Source organism: Rutilus rutilus (assembly GCF_951802725.1).
Source record: "Rutilus rutilus genome assembly, chromosome: 4".
Taxonomy (NCBI): domain Eukaryota; kingdom Metazoa; phylum Chordata; class Actinopteri; order Cypriniformes; family Leuciscidae; genus Rutilus; species Rutilus rutilus.
Genome location: NC_140212.1, coordinates 20,456,697 through 20,476,029, shown reverse-complemented (window position 1 = coordinate 20,476,029; position 19,333 = coordinate 20,456,697). Strand labels below are relative to the sequence as shown.

Below are 19,333 nucleotides of genomic sequence, written 5' to 3'. Positions count from 1 at the left end.
ATCGCGATAATATCGTATCGCGATAATATCGTATCGTGAGTTCAGTATCGTGATATGTATCGAATCGTGACATGAGGGTATCGTTACACCCCTATAAATATATAATAATCACACTTTCTCCAGGAAGAACAGTGAAATGTCACTAAGAAATAAAGAAATATCTTGTTTTTTTCAGTTACACTTTACAATAAGGTCTCATTTGGTAACATTAGTTAATGCGTTAACTAACAATGAGTAATATGTTTTCATAGCATTGATTAACCTTTGTTAATGTTAGTTAATAAAAAAATACAATTGTTCACTGTTAGTTCAGGGTGCATTAAATAATGTTAGCAGAAATGTATTAGCAAATGTTGAAATGAACTAAGATTAAATAAATGATGTAGAAGAACTGATCATTTTTAGTTAACTAATGTAGTTAACAAATGTTTATAAATGTAAAGTTTATATAGTTAAGTGTTACCCTTTTTTCGTTTGACCTGGACAAATTTTAAACAATTTCAAAATATTTCACCAATTTGGTTTTGAGGTAGTATCAAAATTGGTATCATGATATTTCACTGGTATTAGTATCAACTAATAATGCAATTATTAATAGTATATTAGAATGAACCCTCATGCAGTTTATAACCCATTACTAAACTGCCTTTATTTTTGTAATTAAAACCAAAAAAAACACACACAAAACAAACAGATAACAAAAGATAGGTTTGGGTGAAGCGAGGTGGAGTGTGAAAGAACGTCTTACTCAGAGTCTGAGTGGTTGCCGCCGTTGACGGTCACTGATTTCAGATTCATGGCCATGCCGTTCTGCTGTTCTCGTGGTGGGACGGGCGGTCGATGAGGGGGCTTGATGAGGACGTTGTGGCCATTGCCCCCATCATTAGAGGCAATAGAGGGGGCTCTGGAGGAGATGGTGGGGGGATTGTAGTCCGATAACTTCTCCCGAAGTTTGTTTTTCATGTTTTTGTCTGTCAGCGGAGGAGGATATGAGATCTTATTCTTCAAAATACCTATGAGAAGAAAGTACATGAGGATATTTGACAAATCTTTGTTTGACTATATTCCTTAAGCCTCTGGACCTCTTTGTTTAGGGGTCACACTTGGTCAAAAGTGACCGAAGCCTTGAAATGTAACTTTTTTTTCCCAGGAAAATCAATGTAATACATTATTGTTCGATAATATTTTTTTTTATATTATTCAGAATTTTGAGGGGATTTTATGAAACTATACAATATTTATTCCATTTTCCATGAGTTTTTTTTTTTCCATTAGAATTAATATATATATATATATATATATATATATATATATATATATATATATTCTTTTTTTATATATATATTCTTTTTCAATAAATTAAATATTTCACATTAAAATAGAGTGAAGGCCTTTAAAATCCTTTTATTTATTAATTTTAAGTGAGAATAGTGCTATCTGGACGTGTTAAAAAATAAAAATGTGTGTAATGTCGTGTAACCGCCTGTATAGCTCTATAGTTTGGCTTTTGGATTCCCATTGTTTTTTTAGACGTCATTTCTTAATTTTATTTGTTTTTGCATTTAGATACTATTCTAAAATACTACTTTTTGTCAAGGTTTAGATATTTTTTTTGTAAGATAAGTATCAGGTTTTGCATTATAATTACAATCAAACATTAAAATTTTGTTTGAAAGCATTTTTGTTACTCCGTATTTGATAATTAAAAAAAATAACAAAATAAGGAATGGATACAGTAATTCTTCTTGGCTGTGCACTTTTCTTTTCTTTTTTTTTTTTTTTGCACAGTGGCTGATTTGTAGTTTGTACCACCAAAACAATCTCTGAGTTTTCGAATTTCCCACTGTCCCACTACAGTTAATAAAAGTGTTAATTTTCCATTCTTACCTTTCCTCTGTTCAGGCTGGTGGTTGCTGTTGGCTTGAACGGAGGGTGTTGGGTGGTCTTTGTCCTGAATACTCTCTCCGGTGTGATTGAGTTTATTTTCCTGATGGAGCTCCACACTGACTTTGGTCTCCACTTTCAGTCTCTCTGCCCCTCTGGGATCTTCACTGTCACTGGCTGTCATGGCTTCAATCGGCCAGTAGGGCTTTACATGATTGGACACCGTGTCCACTGAAACACAAAAGGCGGGGTTAATGTTATTTGACACTTCAATAACCTGCACATACATCCATACATTTTTTAGATTTCCATATTGAATGTAATTACGAAAGACAAATACCATCTTTTGTACCCTTTGGAGTGCTGTGTAGTGGTTGTCTCTCATTATTCCACTTTGGCTTCATGTCGATGTCCTCATCCTCGCTGTCGGACGAGTGAGAGGAGGCGTACGAGCTGCTGTGTTCGTCTAGAGAGAGCTCGCTGTCCGAATCTGAGTCTGAATACACACAACCTTACGTCAATCTCAGAATTAGAAAGATACATACAGAAGCTCAGATACATACAGAGCTTATGTATCATACATACTCAGATACATACAGAATCTATGAAATTGTATCAACACATTTTGTATAAGAATATAGATGTCACACTACCCTAGTCTACATGTGGATAACAGGCGTTAAGTATATATCAGTGCTGGCTTGGTAAAGTTTTTTCATACCATCTGCTTTAGTGCCGTTATGGAAGAGTGAGCCGTCAATGTCAGTGTGTCCGGCTTTAGCATTTCCAGATGAAACACTGGGCTTCTGACCCAATTCATCCCTGTGTAGGAGTGAAAGAAGGAGAATGAGAGGGATACAAGACAGATGCCCCTCACATGACCTCTACACAGTGAGATTAGATTCGAGTGAAAAACAAAATAAAATGAAAAATGTCCCATATATGACCAATCAGCCTGTGTTGACTTGCTCAAATTCTTGTTATTCAAAGGTTCAGCTTCATAAATTTGAGTCTAAATTTCACTTAATTACACGCCCTAGATACGACTAGCTTTTAATATACATATACATGCATAAATACATGCCAGTATGGAGTTGCTATTGCTAATAGACACACAGATACACTGCTGTGAGCATGTAAGATATACTGCTGCTGCATAAATAGACATACATAAACCCCGTAGCAGATCTAGGCAGGTGGAGCTGGGGGAGGTGGAGGGGTTCAGAGGAACTGCTGAAGGACTAGCTTACAACAAACAATGAACCAGACTGTTTAAATATTGAGCAAGCAACAATCTCATTGGCTGCAAGATAAGCAGAAGCCTATCAGCTTGTCCTCTAGAGTTTCATGACTGAACTATGTAGTTAAATGGGAGGTCATTCTGCTAGTATGCAATGCTAGCAACAAGCTTGCAGGGAGGTGTTCTTACAATATAGCATCCAATACATCATAATACTGAATCTTGTCAGCAAATTCATATTATTTACACATAATGATGAGTGGATTACGCAAAATAATCTATAAACAGAGCATTTGAGACGTCACAAGGTTGCGTTCAGTGTATACAATGAGACGGATGTTAACACACGACATTCATGGATATACATGCAGGGACGGGTTAGAGTTTGTGTACATTATCGCAGCACTGCAAAGCAAAGCAGAAGCCATGCACTTTTGCTCATGCATATGAAAAGAGAAGAGTCAATTAAAAAAGATTAAATCATTAAAGCTATTGAGAAATGTCAAGTAGGATAAAAAGAGAAAGTGAAATGTTACATAATAAGCGTGTAGCGCCGTGCCCAAGCAGTAGCGTGTTACCTGTGCGTGTAAGTAAGGTAGCTGCTGTGACTCTTAGCTGACCTGACTGTGCTCTCCAGAGACACCGTGGACTCGCCGATGCCCGAGCGGAACATCGCGCCGTCCTCCATGTACGTGTTATTACAGTTCAGAGTACGCTAAAGACAGAGGAAGAGCACAGTACTGTAAATCAAGCGAAATAATACATTTCCAAATGCCAGACCACTGCAAATTACATAATTGAAATGACTTGGTTATTCATTTGCTACTAGACAAATTGACATTCAATCCGATTCTAACAGCTGTTTTCAGATGCATTAAGGATAATTCATGTATAAATATTGAATCATTTATATGTGTTACAGAAACTTACCGTCAGTAGGGTGGTGCGCGTGGTGCTGGACTCGTCAGGTAACTGTTTCTTTCCCGTGAAAACTTTCTTCAGATGTTTCCTCACCTCTTTATCGAACACGATGTGGAAGAAGAAAATTAATATGCCCTGAAAAACAGAAACAGGAAAAGAAAACCTGTCTGTGGTGACCGGGCCATAGTGATGCTTTCCTTATTTCCCATTTTTCAGAAAGAGTATGACTGTTACCTGCAGACAGCTGAAAATGGCAAACAGATAGTGGAAGGTCATGACATCACTGTTGACAGCCATTAAACCCAGCACCCAGGTGGCGCTAATGAGCAACAGGAGTAAGAAGGCCATCCGCATAGCAGGACTGGAGCACATGCAAAAACAAACCACAATGAGTACCACTATACTTTATAAAACAATCCTCAGTAAATGCTCTCAAGGGACAGGATAACAACGTCTTACATGACCCAAGCCTTCTCATAGGAACGTTGTCTACGGCCACACGAAGCCTTGGCTGCCAGCACAAAGATAACAACGTTGACCTGTTAAAGAGATTGTTTAACATTCAAGCAGTTAATGCAGGTAGAGAATTACACGAGACTGATTGTTAGAATGATCTTCAGATGACTGACGGATGGACTTACCAGCACCACTACACCAATGGGTCCGGCAAAACTCCAGATGAGGGTGTCATGGACAGACAGCCAGCAGAAGTCAGGGTTTCCATATCCCTGAGGATCCAAACCCACAGCCAAACCTGATGGGACATAAACACCAACATGACTTTTACACCATCCTAAGATAACATGCGTTTCTCTGTAAAACTTACTTACTGCCACCATGCTGGTGAATGTGATTTTACCAAGTGCAACATGTGCCTGGATCAACATCTTTGTTGATCCTGGAACAACATTCCAATCAACCAATCAGATTTGAGGGACAAGCTTACAGTTTATGTCAAACTAAATTTTTTCAGACAGGAAAGTTGTTCCAGGAACAACTAAATATGTTCGGTATGTCACGGTAACCCACAATGCTAAGATTTTGTGGGTGGTTTCCAGGGAGTTGTTAATTGGTTGTTCCGAGTAATTTATAGGGGTGTTGCTTAGTAGTTGCTATGGTGTTCTGAGTGTTTTTAATGTGTTGCTATGCAGTTTACGCTGTTTGCAGTTGTTTTTAACACACTGCTAGGCTGTTGCTACTGTAGGTGGTTGCTATGGTGTTGCTATGGTTTTCTAGGTGGGTGCTTTGCTATGCAGTTACTAATGTGTTCTGAGTGTTTTTTTTGTTTTTTTGCAATGCTGTTCCTGTTTTGGGAGTGTTTTTTGTACGTGAATGCCACAGTTCAGGGTGGTTTGGTGTTGCTACTGTAGGTGATTGCTAAGGTGTTGCTATGGTGTCCTGAGTAATTACTACGTGGTTGCTAGGGTTTTCTAGGTGGTTGTTAAGGCTTTGCTATGCAGTTACTAATGTATTCTGAGTGATTTTATTCAAGTTTTTTTTTTTGCAAGTTTATGGGAGTGTTTTTTAACATGTGAATGCCACAGTGTTCAGGGTGGTTGCTATGGTGTTGCTATTGTAGGTGGTAGGGCTGTAATCTCCCAGTCGATTAGTCGATTATTTGGTCGATACGTTCTGGCTCGACCAAAATTCTGATTGGTCGATTTTTTTGCCGCGTTCATTTCATTAGTTTTGTCGCGTTCATTTAATCAGTTTTGCCGCGTTCATTTCATCAGTTTTGCCCATAGACTGTAAAAAAAATAGGTTTTGCCGCGTTCATTTCATCAAGTGGAAAGCACTAATTGCTAATGGGGGTGTTTTCACTAATTGCTAATGGGGGTGCTGACAGCACCGCTGTCTTCAGAACACCCCCCTTGTTTTCACTTCTTTTGGATTAGCCCAACCCACTGGAGAAGAGAGACAGATTGAAGAAAGTAGGCTACTAGAAGGTTTGCTGAATATTATTACTTGATCTGGTTTGTTTAATAAATATAATTTTTTTATTAAAGTGACTTTTGTGTTTAAGAGTAAAAGCTTTAAGTTAATAGTCTATTCTTGTCTCAGTAGCGAAGCTGAGCTCCTATGTTCGCGAGCTGTACAGAGCGGCTGAAATTATAGTGTCTGTCAGTTATTATAATACATATGACAAAAACAATTGTCTAAATTATGTTACATATTCCTCAAAAGTTCTTGTCATGATATCACTAGTTGACAACAGGTACTATTTTCGTAAATCATAGGCTATGATATTGCGCAGGTGCACGTGATGCAACGCTGTCAGAGCCGACAGACTCGTGTGTCAGACTCATTTCAGTGCAAAATAATTACGTCAAAAACGATTTAATACTGCAAATAGCCTACTAGTGTTTTATGTTTATTTATAATTCATTTAGGCAGACAACAAGGCAACAAGGCGCACAGTGCGCAGCTAATTAATTGAAAGTTTTTTGTTGTTTTTTTTGTCATTTTTAGCCGATTTTTAGTCGAAAATTTCAGGACTTTAGTCGACCAAGATTTTCTTTGGTTGATTACAGCCCTAGTAGGTGGTTGCTAAGGTGTTCTAAGTGGTTTATATCCTGTTGTTAGGTAGTTGCTAGGGCTTTGCTCTGCAGTTACTAAGGTGTTCCAAGTGTTTTTTAGGTTGTTGCGATGCAGTTAAGATGTTTGGAGTGTTGTATTTTAAGATATTTCTACAGTATGTAAATACTGCAGTGTTTCAGGGTGCTAGGGTGTTGCTAGTGTAGGTGTTTCCTAAAGGTGCTCTCATTGGTTTAAAGCATATTGCTAGGTAGTTTCTGTTTTTTTTGTGTGATTGTGATTGCTAAATAGCTTAGAACAGTTGCTATACATTGCTATGTGGATACCAGGGTGTTCTGGGTGGTTTCTAGAGTCTTGCTACAGTATGTGGTTGCTAAGGTATTCTGAAATTTTTAGCTTGTTGCTATTTTGCCCTGAGTAATTGTTAGGGCTTTTCTAGGACATTCTACAGCGTTTCTAGGACATTCTACTATTATCAATGGGTTTTGACTGTTTGCTAGTGTTTCTATGTGGATACTAAGCCTCCCCTATGTTTCTCTGATATTCTAAGATATTCTATTCTCCAGATATGGTTTGGGTTCCTCCATTAACAGGAAAAGTCTTCTGAAATGTTTAGCATTTTATTGGTGAATATGGTAAGTATGATCACTTAGAAAAGTAACAGCAGCACAATTTGAGGTCTGCATATCATTCATGTCCACAGCACCATTACAGAAAGGAGTAAAGAAAGCAGGCAGCCATTCATTGAGCTGGGAGGAGCAGAGAGGAGTCGGGTCAGCCTCTATTATCTGTAGGATAGGGGCTTTTTCACTGCTTTGAGCATGTGCCAGTGGAGAAAGTGACACCCATTATGGAGAGCGGAGCCGTTGGAGAGAAAACAGAAAAAGAAAGAGCGAGAGACCGAGAGGTAGTAATATGAAGACAATGGCGTCCTGTCTCATTCCCACAGGGATCACACAAACACACACCATCTAAAGGAAGGGGCGAGTCCAAGCCCGACAACATAAATGTGGCGGATTAAAAACATGTCCGATCGTCAAATTCATAAGCTGAAGGTGTGTATCTGTGTTGACATTATGGACATTCGCTGAGTGCATGAGCGTACAAATATGAACCTGCAAAGACGTTAGGTTGGGTGTACTGTATGTACATGAAATAGTAATTAGAGCATAGACTGAAGGTTGTGTGTCTGACCTGTAATAATAGCAGGAATCCCCCAGCCGATGGCGTAGTAGAAGCGCATGTGGCCAAGGTTGATGTTTCTGACTTCGGTGAGAATGCGGTAAATGTGCAAACCCTCCACAAACGTCCAGGCAAACGTGCACATGTAGAAGTAGTGTAGGAGGATGGCTATCACCGTACACACAAACTACAGAGAGAGAGAGAGAGAGAGAGAGAGAGATAGCATATTCTCATTATTGCAATACATTCAGATGCTTTACATTGAGTTTATATTATTACTGCAATACAGTATATTAGAATTTTTTTTTTACAACATAATAAAAGCAAAAAATGAAAACCATAAATTAAAGGCAGCACAACAAATACTGCCAAGATGTACACATTTAAATTTAAGTGTATTTACATTTATACTTGGAGCAGAATTAGCATTTTTCATGCCATGATTTCTCCAGGTAATTTCAAAAGGGTTTTATGAACAGCATTTTACACTTTTAATGTGAATAGCCAAACTTGTTGGTAAAGCCTGTTTTCACTCTACTCACTATAGCTTAGCGATTATCCTTAATAAAAGCACATTTGTGTGAATAGCATGCATTATTATTTGTAGTACTCAAGATGCAATTTGTTGCTATTTACACTTGGTCCAAAGGAATTAAGTGTAAATAGCATCTACCTTCTTTTTCACTTAGTCTAAATAGCTACTGCATTATGTTGTTATACCTGGGCATATTCTTGAAATCCAAGCACTTAAAGATCGGAGTAGATATACATGTCTTCTCTACAGAGTTAGACCTAAACAGTGTGTCCGACGTGTAGCCAGGCCTCACATATATTAAACTAATGTGAGAGTGTGTCGGTATAACTCTAAATCGACCCCTAGTACTGGCAGACACCAGTGGTGCCTCCATGAGAAAAATCTGCTGGAAAATGTGGAATTTGAACGAGCAAAATAGTGAGGATTTTAAAACTTCCATTCATGAGTGGTATTGCAAACATATTTGCATGTATAATAAAGCTTCTGTTGTTTCACATGCAGCAGCATCTATATACAAATCTGAAGTATAAAATGCTGAAATCCAGTGAGTGCCACCAGAAAGATAGTGTCAAACCACATATAAATGGATTTAAACCATTAAAGCTCTTTTCTACTCAATGATGGATTGTCAAATACCCCAAATTAAAGCCACCTCACAGCAATCGTAGCCATTTATCAAAGAAACCTCAACTATATCCAGCTGTTAATTACAGACTTAAGAAAGTAATTAGTGGAATTTGAGAATGGGGATCTACATTCTGGATATACAGAGAGGGAAAACTACAACATGAGACTTTCTCAATGAGAAGACACCAAACCACATTTATCAAATTGCTCACTTGTGATTTAACGTGATGAAAGATCAAACCCATTTAGCCAGTCTTATAATTCCATGTGTGGTCTTTTGAGTTCCTGCTCGCTTTCAATTCACAGTATTTTGCAGGTTTCACACAGTAATGTTCTGAAGAAGAGTTCCTCACCGGGTTGTCGGTCTGGTTGATTCCGATGAGGAAGACCAGCTCGGAGAAGAACAAGGCGGCCACCAGGTTCTTGTAGATGCTGTGGAGATTGGAGCGTAGTTTGTGCAGGATGGCCAGCAGGATGAAGGTGAGGAGGAGCGCCAGCAGAGAAGCGGAGACTGTGGTGTAGGTGACAATCTTCAGGGGAAGGACATCACCATGCTGACAGAATGAGAGAAAAAGTCGATAAAAGAATCAGAAAAACGAAAAATTCTGCCATCGTTTACTCCTATTTAGGCTTAATTTTTGGAACACAAATGATATTTTTAATATTCAATGATTTTTGCCCAACCATTGACTATGCAATCGACATTTGCAAGCTTCCAAAAGATCATAAAGAGATTGTAAAATGAATCTTGCTATTCACATATAAATATACACACATCAAATATGGTAAAAGGAAGCTCAAACATGCTTGCTTCACGCATGAGAACCAGTGAGATTTGAAAATGATGAATGTTTTCGTTCTGATGATGAACGTCAGTTAGGATGAATAAATGATGACTGTGTTTTCATTTTTGGGTGAACTCTCCCTATGAGTTATAAGGGCAAGATGGCCACCTTTTAGCCTTTTAGCCACAGTACCTCTCTCTTGGAGATGTCCATAAGGACAGCAAAGCTGGTCAAGTGATTGCAATGGCAGCTGATGTGCGTGTGGTTCCTGTAATTGAGGTCACATCCTTTGGACGACCAGCCACCTGTGCCACCAACACTGACACACAAAGACATACCAGACCTTTAGGCATTAATCATCAACACACCAACAACTTACTGAAATAAGCATGCGGACTGATTTTTGAAATGCTAGTATTATCTGTTATTAAATGTGAAAATGAATGTGTATGGAGGGGTTGTGACTCACGTGATAGAGTGGTTCCAGAACACACACACAGGTTTGGTTCTCTCCTCCGTCTCCAGAAGATTGTAGTCCAGCGTGATTGGTTTCTCCAGAGGAATGTGTAATGGCTCGCCTTCACTGTACACAGTTGTGCTCACGATGGGAGTGTTAATGACCGGACGGTTTGGCAGCCTGTGGAAAAAAAACGGGCAGCAATGACATGCTAAATGAATCTTCTGAGCATGGGAACAGTGTTCTGTGTTTGACTGTGGAATGCCACCAGGACTAAATATTTGGACAAGTGCTATTCAATCGGATAAACACTAAATAGTGGCGTTCTGTACCTGAGACTCCGACGGTCGGGGTCGTAGTGCTCTGGAAGGAGCTGGCCTAGAGTTTTATAGATTATGACTGCAACCACAGGAAATGGAGGAAGACTCTCAGCATGCCTTTTCCTCTTGTTTGTAGCCTGATAGTGCTCTTTTTCAGAGCTTCCCTGAGATTCTGGATCATCTGTAGGAGAAACTACCAGAACAAGATATTTCACAGTTGAACCAGCTTTGAGCTAACCAATCTGCTGTATTTCTGCTTTCAAACTGACGCTTTAACTAAGTAAATGTCTTTTTGTTACTATAATGTATGGTTTACCTTTATGATCTGAAGGTTTAAAGCTGAATTCCGGGAAAAGAACAGATGACCTAAGGTCTTTGGGACACTCCTGGTCAGTTGTTTGGAAACGAGGGATTTTTACCTCATCTGGATAAATGGCGTCCAGATAATCCACTGCAAAAACTGAGGAGTCAAAGAAAGATTGAGGTTAAGAAGAACTGTGTAGTGTTCAAAACTATTTACTCAATAATTGGTCTACAGTGCATTTAAATTGATTAAATCAATGTAACTCACCCATGTTCTCGGTAACAATGATGAAGGGTTTCAGGTAGGTTTTCCTCATGTTCTGAGCCACAGTGTTGGCATATTCCTCAAAGTTTCTCAGCAGATGTGCTGTGCCTCCTTCTGTTCTCTGTATCTGATCCCAGTGCTCTTTATTACTGGCATCCAAGATTGCACTGCCGGCCTTCACTATGTTCTGAAACATTCAAACGCATACCTCGGTATTTAATGGTAAAATTCTGGAGATGTGAGAGCCATTAGAAGTCTGAATCTGGGCCAAGACAAGACATAATGAATGCGGTCTTAAAGTATCCTTATCCTAAAACCATGTATCAAGATAAGTACATTCATGTTGCCAGATGAGCTTTAAACATGGGCGTTTTCGTTCTCATGACATCAGTCATTATATGCTGTGTTATTTACACTAATCCACTAAACCTCAAAGCTCACAATTATGGGCTGCCAGAGTTTTTCTTTCTTTTCAAGCACAGCACACACCAATAGAAAATGCTCCTAACATCCCATTATTGGTATAGCAATAAACAGTAGTAAAAAGTGCTTGCATGTGCAAAACTTGACGTCACACGGTTGCTCAGGTTGTTGTTACAGTATGTGGTTGCTAAGATGCTCTGAGTGGTTTATTCAGTTGCAAGGGTGTTCTGGGTGGAAGCTAGGTGAGTGCAAAATACATTTTTACATTCACTGAAGAAGATGTGCCTGGCAAGCATCAGTTATAATTCAAAACCCTGAGTATTTATGATATTTTGGATATTACGATGTCTGCAATGGGCACTGCCAGTCTAGACAGCTCTTTTAATTATAATAGGACCTTGTTTTATCACGTCACGACATGTGTAGAAAAAATGTTTGAGAAATCATCTCTCCTCAACAAGTTGCATAATTTGAGGTATTATGCATGTAGCAAAAATGGTGTGGGAGAGTGATAGTTGGGTAAATAGTTGGGTTTGTTCAGATATGTGACCCTGAACCGGATGTATGAGCAAAAGTAACAGTGATCCTTGTCTTAAACACCACTAATAAGTATTAGAACTGAAGAAGATTGTATTGAGAGAACAATTGAGAGGAAGCAGTAAATCCAACCTCGTTAAATTTAGCGTCACGCATGGCGGCCAGGTTAAAGCCCTGTTGCTGGCTCTCATAGTGCAGGATCCAGGAAATGAGCTGGTAAGACGTTTTCACGTCATTGCCGTAGAAGGAGTTGGTCTGGTCGGTGGCGTTCTGTAACATGTGAGCGATGTCCTTCGATTTCTGCCCATCCATTGTTGATTCATTACGATGCAGCTCCTCATTCTGACCGGAAAGAGGTGGGGTATGAACAAGAGTAGGGGAGATAGAGAGGTAAAATAAGCTTTTTCAATAATGACAACCATAATATGTAAGATAAAATCGATTTATTATTATTAAAACAGATAGATGTACCAGTTTTTTGAGGTGGGAGAATGTGATGGTGGTACAGTTGAAGAGTTCAGGGGGAAGCCAGCCTTTCTCGTCACTACAGTGTCTGACAGCAGTGCCTAAAATCAGTAAGAAAACAATATGCTGAATAAAATAATAAATAAAATACATTTGAATAAAAAAATACATTACAAAAATATAAAATTGCTTTTACTGAAAGTACAGTTTCAGAAGTTTCTCAAACCAAGACCTCGTTCCATCAAGCACTTTGGTAAATGTGTCTATACAAGCGATGCCAAGCCATGTCCCACAATACTCTAGAGAAGAGGCCTCATTAACATTCGGTTACCCGACCAATGAAAAGATCTAACTGGATAGTTCTGCCAATGAGAGTTCTTTGTTAACAGAGCTGGCTAATGTCAGTGTGGGGTGGGGCAGTGCCAAGCGACAGAAAAACACTGAAAACACTGGCATTTGCACAAGATTCAGACTCTTATTTCCCTTTAATGCCTTACACTAAAAGACAACCCATTGTAGCAAACTAAACCAAATCAAATGTCAGGTAGTATAACCAACAAGTCTTTTTTTTGTTTTTGTCAAGACAACAATGACACAGGAAATTATATCATAGAGAGGACCCTGTAGACCATCATGAATGAGTGTTAAAGTCAGTATGTCTCTAAAAATATCAGATCATTTAATTTTTAATGTAATGGCAAGGTTATTTCAGGCTGTCCAATGGTAAAACTCCAAGAAACGTCACAATATTATGTATAATATATGTATTTTTTTTACAATTACATACATTTGTATACTCTATGGATTAACATGCATTATATATATATGGTCATGAGTTAGGTTCCCAGGAAATTGCATAAACTGATACAATGTATAATTGGAAGTCGTTTTGGAAAAATGCGTCTGCCAAATGTAAATGTAAACATATATACAGTAGATAGTCATTGTCAATTAAATCCAATAACAAGGCCTGCAGCACTCACCAATAGATCCCTTGGGGCAATTCATGGCAACTGGACGCCCAAAATTGGTCCTGGGCCACCAGATTCCAGCATCAAAGGCTCTTGGGCATCCCTCATACACAACTGAAGGATGAAGATATGGAACATTACGATACTCACTTAGAACTACATTAGTGTAGATGCACATTAACACATCTTCGATTTAAACTCAAAGAAGGTCAGAGGGAGTACATACCCTCACAGCCCGTGCTGGTCACTTCAGAGAAGGGGTTGTCGCAGCGGTTGCACTGTCGCCCAATCACACCCGCCTTGCAGGGGCATTGACCCGTCTCTGGGTCGCAGGAGCGTGAAGTGGCACCCAAATGGAAGCAATCACAGGGGAAACAGGTGTCACCGTCTTTCGGTCGATAGTAGTTGTCCTGTGGGAAAGAGATACTTTGTGACGAGGTAGTCAAGGGACATTTTATGACATTTTGTAATACTTGGACAGCAAGTCCAGACTGAAAGGCTCAGAGCAGTTCGGGTGAATGTTGTTAAAAAAAATCCCATCTTCATACCTTGCAGCGACATTCTCCAGTCGTCTTGTTGCAGTCGGGGTTGAAGCCTTTGCTGACATCACAGTTGCAAGGACCGCACATTGGGATGCCCCACCAACCACGAGGACATGGTTTCTCCACTCTGTGTGCACAAAAAAGACATTAATTTACAGTGGGGCCCAAAACGTCTCTTTAGAATTAAATGAATAAAATGTTTTTCACTACAAATTATATGAACAGAATAACAATTTGGGTGAAAAGAAGGTTCAGAACCTATTCTACAGAAATGTTTCTCCTTCATTTAATGTCATAATGTTTTTTTTTTTTAAATCCTAAAATGTAAAATGATAATGCATTTCTGCAACAAATAACTATTTTGATTAATTTCTTGATCTTGATCAATTTATGTATTTACTATGATTAATGTAATAGTTTAATTGGATGAGAAAATATTTAATATTATCATATTATATGATTTTATTTATTTATAAAATAATAATAATAATAATAAATAATGAAATAGTCACCTTCATCTTCATTTATATAGCGCTTTTAACAATATGGATTTAGAGAATATTTACAGTGCTAATAGAAAATTAAAGTAACAGAGATCGTTTTGGCTTTACAGTAATAATAATTCTGTATTTAATATATTTAAATATCTAAATATCTCAATATGGTGCAGGCTGATAAGTCCTTTACATGAAATCTGCAAGCAATCACATCATTACTGCATGCCACAAGCTGATTGGCCTCTGTTGATCTTGCAGCCAATGAGATTGTTGGTTTCTAAACATTTAAACAGTCTGGTTCATTGTTTGTTGTAAGCTAGTCCTTCAGCAGTTCCTCTGAACCCCTCCACCTCCCCCAGCTCCACCTGCCTAGATCTGCTACAGGGTATTTCTGCAGCAACAGCATATCTTACATGCTCACAGCAGTGTATCTGTGTGTCTATTAGCAATAGCAACTCCATACTTGCTCTGCAGCAGCAGCAATAATCAACAGAAGCAGCAGCGTAGCAGATCTAGTCCAACAAGAACAAATACATTAACACTGCCATTCATTAACATGCTAAAACTATTTTGAGAGTTGTCATGATTGAAATGTTCAAATTCAATTTTCAAATTCAATTTACTCATCTTATTTAGTCTATCTGTAGCTCAAACAGTAGAGCATGAGTTGAATTGAATTCACTTTGGATAAAAGCATCTGCCAAATGCATAAACGTAAATTTACTCTGATTCTAATTTACTGCATTTTACTGAACAATGAAAAGCGACATCACTGACAAAGCTTAAACACTTTAACCTGCAACATCTCAACACTCTTACACTCAGAGAACCAATAAATCAAGAAGATCAACCAATCATCAATCACTGGCAGGATTTGTCATGATGTAGGGATCAAGGGATTAGATGTGCAGGTAGGCAGACTTTTGACTATAAGCAATAACACAACAGTGAAGGCAGGAAACTGATGAGAAACAGGCTTGTGCCTGTTTGTACAAGCAAATATAGACCAACTGCCCAAGTTAACAAATTTGAACCGCATTTTCTTGGGTGGCCGAGGACTTTTCTACAGGTGTATGTTTGTCCTGTGCTTTACACAGAAATCAGGTGATTTAGAAAATACAGTCACCAAAGATACTCTAAAACTTATGCAAAATGCAAATAATGAAACACAATGAATATAATCATGCATAATTGGAATAGCAAAATAAATAGGCTTATCAGCTTATACATAAGAGGAGAAATGCTTGCCATATTCAGTGTTGTTGACGTCAAAGGCTGAGCGTCCAATCAAAGTCAGTATATTTTAATGCAAATTCATCATTTACTTGGTGGAAGCTAGGCATATTAAGCTAAATTGGAGTATTAATAATTTGTCATATTTGAGTGCTTTCATGGTTACATTAATGCATTTAAATTTGAGACCACACTGGAGACCACACGTTTGCAATTTGTCAAGTGTGTGTTATTATGCTATTATGTGTGCTAATGTGCTATTACAGTTCAAAGATATTGCAAATGTTTTGTTTCAAAATTTTGTGCTGAAAAGCAATTCAATAGTGTGCGGCAGAAGGTCATTTGGAGGTCAGTATATTTCCATTGTTGACTTATTTCAGGACACTGAAGGTGAGGAAAAATTCCTTCTCTGTAACTCCTTAAAAAGCGCAGACTGCAGGGCCGCATGGTGCTTATTAACTCAACATCAGGTGCTAGCTGCGTGTTTGGGTCTTAATCTAATAGAGGACAGTCATATCAACAGAGTGAGAGAGGAAGCAAAAGGAAAAGACGTCCCACGTGTGACTGCTGAGACAGGAATTCGTTGCTGATCAGAGGGTTCAGCAGATTAAATATGAAAATAAAAGGGAAGGTTACAATTCTGCGGATCTTGTGCAGACTTGTGACAAGGGTGTATTGTGTTGTTTTCCCGCCGTTTTGTGGAGAAGAGCCAACACAATGACAGACACACCCACACAAAAACAAACCACTGGAATGAAAATGACATCCATAATGCAAATCATTTACACTGCACGATTGTCAGGAATGTGAACATCTCGCACAAAGCAACTTTCCTCAACTCTAAGACATCTCAACTCCAAGTCAACATGTAGTATTACAGAAATATCAATGTGTTACAGTGAAAATTATAGTGTAAAAACTCATTGCAGTGTTTCAAATCCATTCAGAATGCAACAGCTTCAAATCCATCCTGGAATTAAGTAAGCTATAATGTACAGTCAGCCAGTCATTATCACAATATAAACCCTGATTAGTTTGTCAAGACCTGACGCTGCAGAAATGTGCCATGCAAGATCTATTATTAGACATGACTGCATAATATTATTGACCAGTTGAACCAGGAACAAAAGACTTGACTAGCAAGCCAGCTAACAAAAAATATGTTCTAAGAACATTTTGATAACGTTCCCATTAAGTTATGAAAATTATTTCTTACTGTTCTCAGAACATTCAAAAAGAATAGTTTTAAAAAAAACTGAAAGACGTTATTTTTTTCATGTTTATGCGGATTTTAGCAAAAACATTACGGTAACATTCCATTTGATCATTTTACAAACATTATTGGAACCCTACTTTTTTATAGTTGAACGTTTTGAAACAAGTAATGAGTAGTAATGTTTAAAATGAACGATGTATGAATAAAGATTTTGTGCTAACGTTTTGAGAGCGATATTAAAGTCCAGATAACTATGAACGAACATTGTATTGACGTTACTGGAAGAACATTTGTTCGTAACTTTGAGAGAACCTTGCCAGAATGTTCCGAGAACGTTTCCTGTTAGCTGAGAAGACAACCCTTCTAGAACCAACTTCCTCTGAAATACTACACTAGTCGGCCAGTTTCATCTGCTGTATTGCTACTTGTTCTCTGGGCCACTGGCTAGACCAGCAATAAACCAGCACTAACCAAAAAGACCATTTTCCACTGTCAGGCCAAACCGTTCTCGTTGTTTAACCATTCCATTCCATGCCGATCCGGCTCAGCTGATACAGATATGGATTCATTTTCCACTATGGGACTGATTACGGAGCTCTTTGGAATGCAATAAAAAAATCTGTCAGTCGTTGCCTTGGAGTTTACAGATGGTATGAGATGTAAATCTTCTCAAGCTTCAAAACGTTCATAAAGCCATCGTAAAAGCAATCCAAGCGGTTTAATCCAAATTCTTCAGAAGAGACACAATTGCTTTATTTTTATTTAATTTAGAATTTTATCAACGAACATATATACAATATATCAAATATGGTTGACGAACGTTAAAAATTGCTTTGAACGTTAAACTTTATTTTCGATGGTCCACTTTAGACGTTCTACTTACTATAAGTAACTTTACAACTACATGTCGACTTATTTAACAAACCCCGAACCCTAACATCTAACTCTTACCTACCAGTCTCCTAATACTCTGAGGGCCCTATTTTAACGATCTGAAGCGCAAGTATCAAGCGCGATACGCAAGTAACTTTATGGGCGGGTCTTGGGCGCTGTTGCTATTATACCGGCGGGATAAATGACTCTTGCGCCCGACGCAAATCTAAAATGGGTTGGTCTGAAGTAGCTTCATTATTCATAGGTGTGGTTTGGGCGTAACGTGAAATAAACCAATCAGAGCGTCATCTCACATTCCCTTTAAGAGCAGGTGTGCTTGTTCCATGGCGGATTGCTATTATAACGGTGGATTTGCCAGGTGCGCGCCAGGAGCGGTTCACAGCCGAGGAGACCGACGTTCTCGTCAGGGCCGTAAAACACAGAGAAGTGACATTGTATGGGGATTGGAGAAACCCACCCAAATTAGCTTCGGTTAAACAGGCGTATAAAAATTTGGGTAAATGTGTAAGCTAGATTTATGCCTATTTTTTCACATCTTCATGGACACAACATTGATTTCCCTTGTGTGTTAATATTTTTCCTTGTAATAATGTATGGTTTTCTAAAAATGAGAACTGCTGCGTCTGTGTGTAGATGAGATAAGCAAAGTGTATGCGCACACGCTACATTGATTATGGCCAAGCATGCGCCCTTAAAATAGCATATGAATAACATGTGCAACGCGCCACTGACTTTAGACTAGGTTTTTCTTGGTCAGTGGCGGAATTGTTTTCTAAACCTGCAAAATAGCACCAGGGAACGTTTGCGCCGGAACACGCTTCCTCTTTTCGCTGAACCGCCTCCGGGAGCGCAAGTTAATTTCCTAATTTACCGACGTGCGTCTGTGGAGGGAAAAGTCCGCTGTGCGTCGGGTGCAAAATAGGAATGATACATGCGTCGGTGTACAAAGTTAATTGCGCTGGGTGCAAGATAGGGCCCTGAGAGTTAGTTGACATGTAGTTGCAAAGTAACCTATAGTTAGAAGAATGTCTAAAGTGGACCATCGAAATAAAGTGTAACCAAAATTTTGGTTGCGTGGGTTTTCAATGAATGGACAAAAATGAAATCTTTCAAAAGATGAGCAAATGTTTTATGGGTTTGGATTGGCATAAGGGTGAGTAAATGATGACATAATTAAAATTTTTGGTTGAACTAACCATTTAATTAGCTTAACCAGCAAGATTCTTTGGTTAACCATCATCATTAGTCATGCTACTTTATTTAACAACACGGCTATGCTGGTCCACCAGCTATACCAAAACTACAATAAACCAGCCTGATCTTATCTGGTATCTCATCTGGCATGCGACTTACTTGTTTTCACAGTACTGTCCATAGTAGTCCTGACCGCACTCGCAAGTGTAGCCGTGAGAGGAGCTCGGCTTACGAACACACGTGGACAAATGCTCACACGGGTTCAGATGACACGCATCAACACAATCTTTGCCAAAGAAACCTGTGA

The 19,333-nt window shown here is 38.7% G+C and overlaps 1 protein-coding gene across 2 annotated transcripts in view; it reads right to left on the bottom strand.

Moving 5' to 3' along the window:
* Nucleotides 1-744: 744 nt before the first annotated feature.
* celsr1a (cadherin EGF LAG seven-pass G-type receptor 1a) overlaps nt 745-19,333 on the bottom strand; it is a gene marked incomplete at its 3' end in the record, with an annotated part of 95,077 nt that continues 76,488 nt past the window's right edge. The window contains exons 13-34 of one of the 2 annotated variants that reach the window (XM_084407604.1): nt 19,186-19,327; nt 13,999-14,119; nt 13,677-13,860; nt 13,463-13,564; nt 12,486-12,580; nt 12,147-12,356; nt 11,058-11,241; nt 10,803-10,946; nt 10,499-10,679; nt 10,179-10,346; nt 9,902-10,028; nt 9,278-9,478; nt 7,775-7,949; nt 4,687-4,799; nt 4,505-4,584; nt 4,280-4,406; nt 4,055-4,180; nt 3,745-3,839; nt 2,606-2,706; nt 2,225-2,380; nt 1,888-2,115; nt 745-1,013 (exon numbers count right to left, since the gene is read on the bottom strand). In XM_084407604.1, coding sequence (XP_084263730.1) covers nt 745-1,013; nt 1,888-2,115; nt 2,225-2,380; nt 2,606-2,706; nt 3,745-3,839; nt 4,055-4,180; nt 4,280-4,406; nt 4,505-4,584; nt 4,687-4,799; nt 7,775-7,949; nt 9,278-9,478; nt 9,902-10,028; nt 10,179-10,346; nt 10,499-10,679; nt 10,803-10,946; nt 11,058-11,241; nt 12,147-12,356; nt 12,486-12,580; nt 13,463-13,564; nt 13,677-13,860; nt 13,999-14,119; nt 19,186-19,327 — 3,329 coding nt within the window. The remainder of the gene's footprint in view (nt 1,014-1,887; nt 2,116-2,224; nt 2,381-2,605; nt 2,707-3,744; nt 3,840-4,054; nt 4,181-4,279; nt 4,407-4,504; nt 4,585-4,686; nt 4,800-7,774; nt 7,950-9,277; nt 9,479-9,901; nt 10,029-10,178; nt 10,347-10,498; nt 10,680-10,802; nt 10,947-11,057; nt 11,242-12,146; nt 12,357-12,485; nt 12,581-13,462; nt 13,565-13,676; nt 13,861-13,998; nt 14,120-19,185; nt 19,328-19,333) is intronic. The other variant, XM_084407605.1, reaches the window with a different exon arrangement.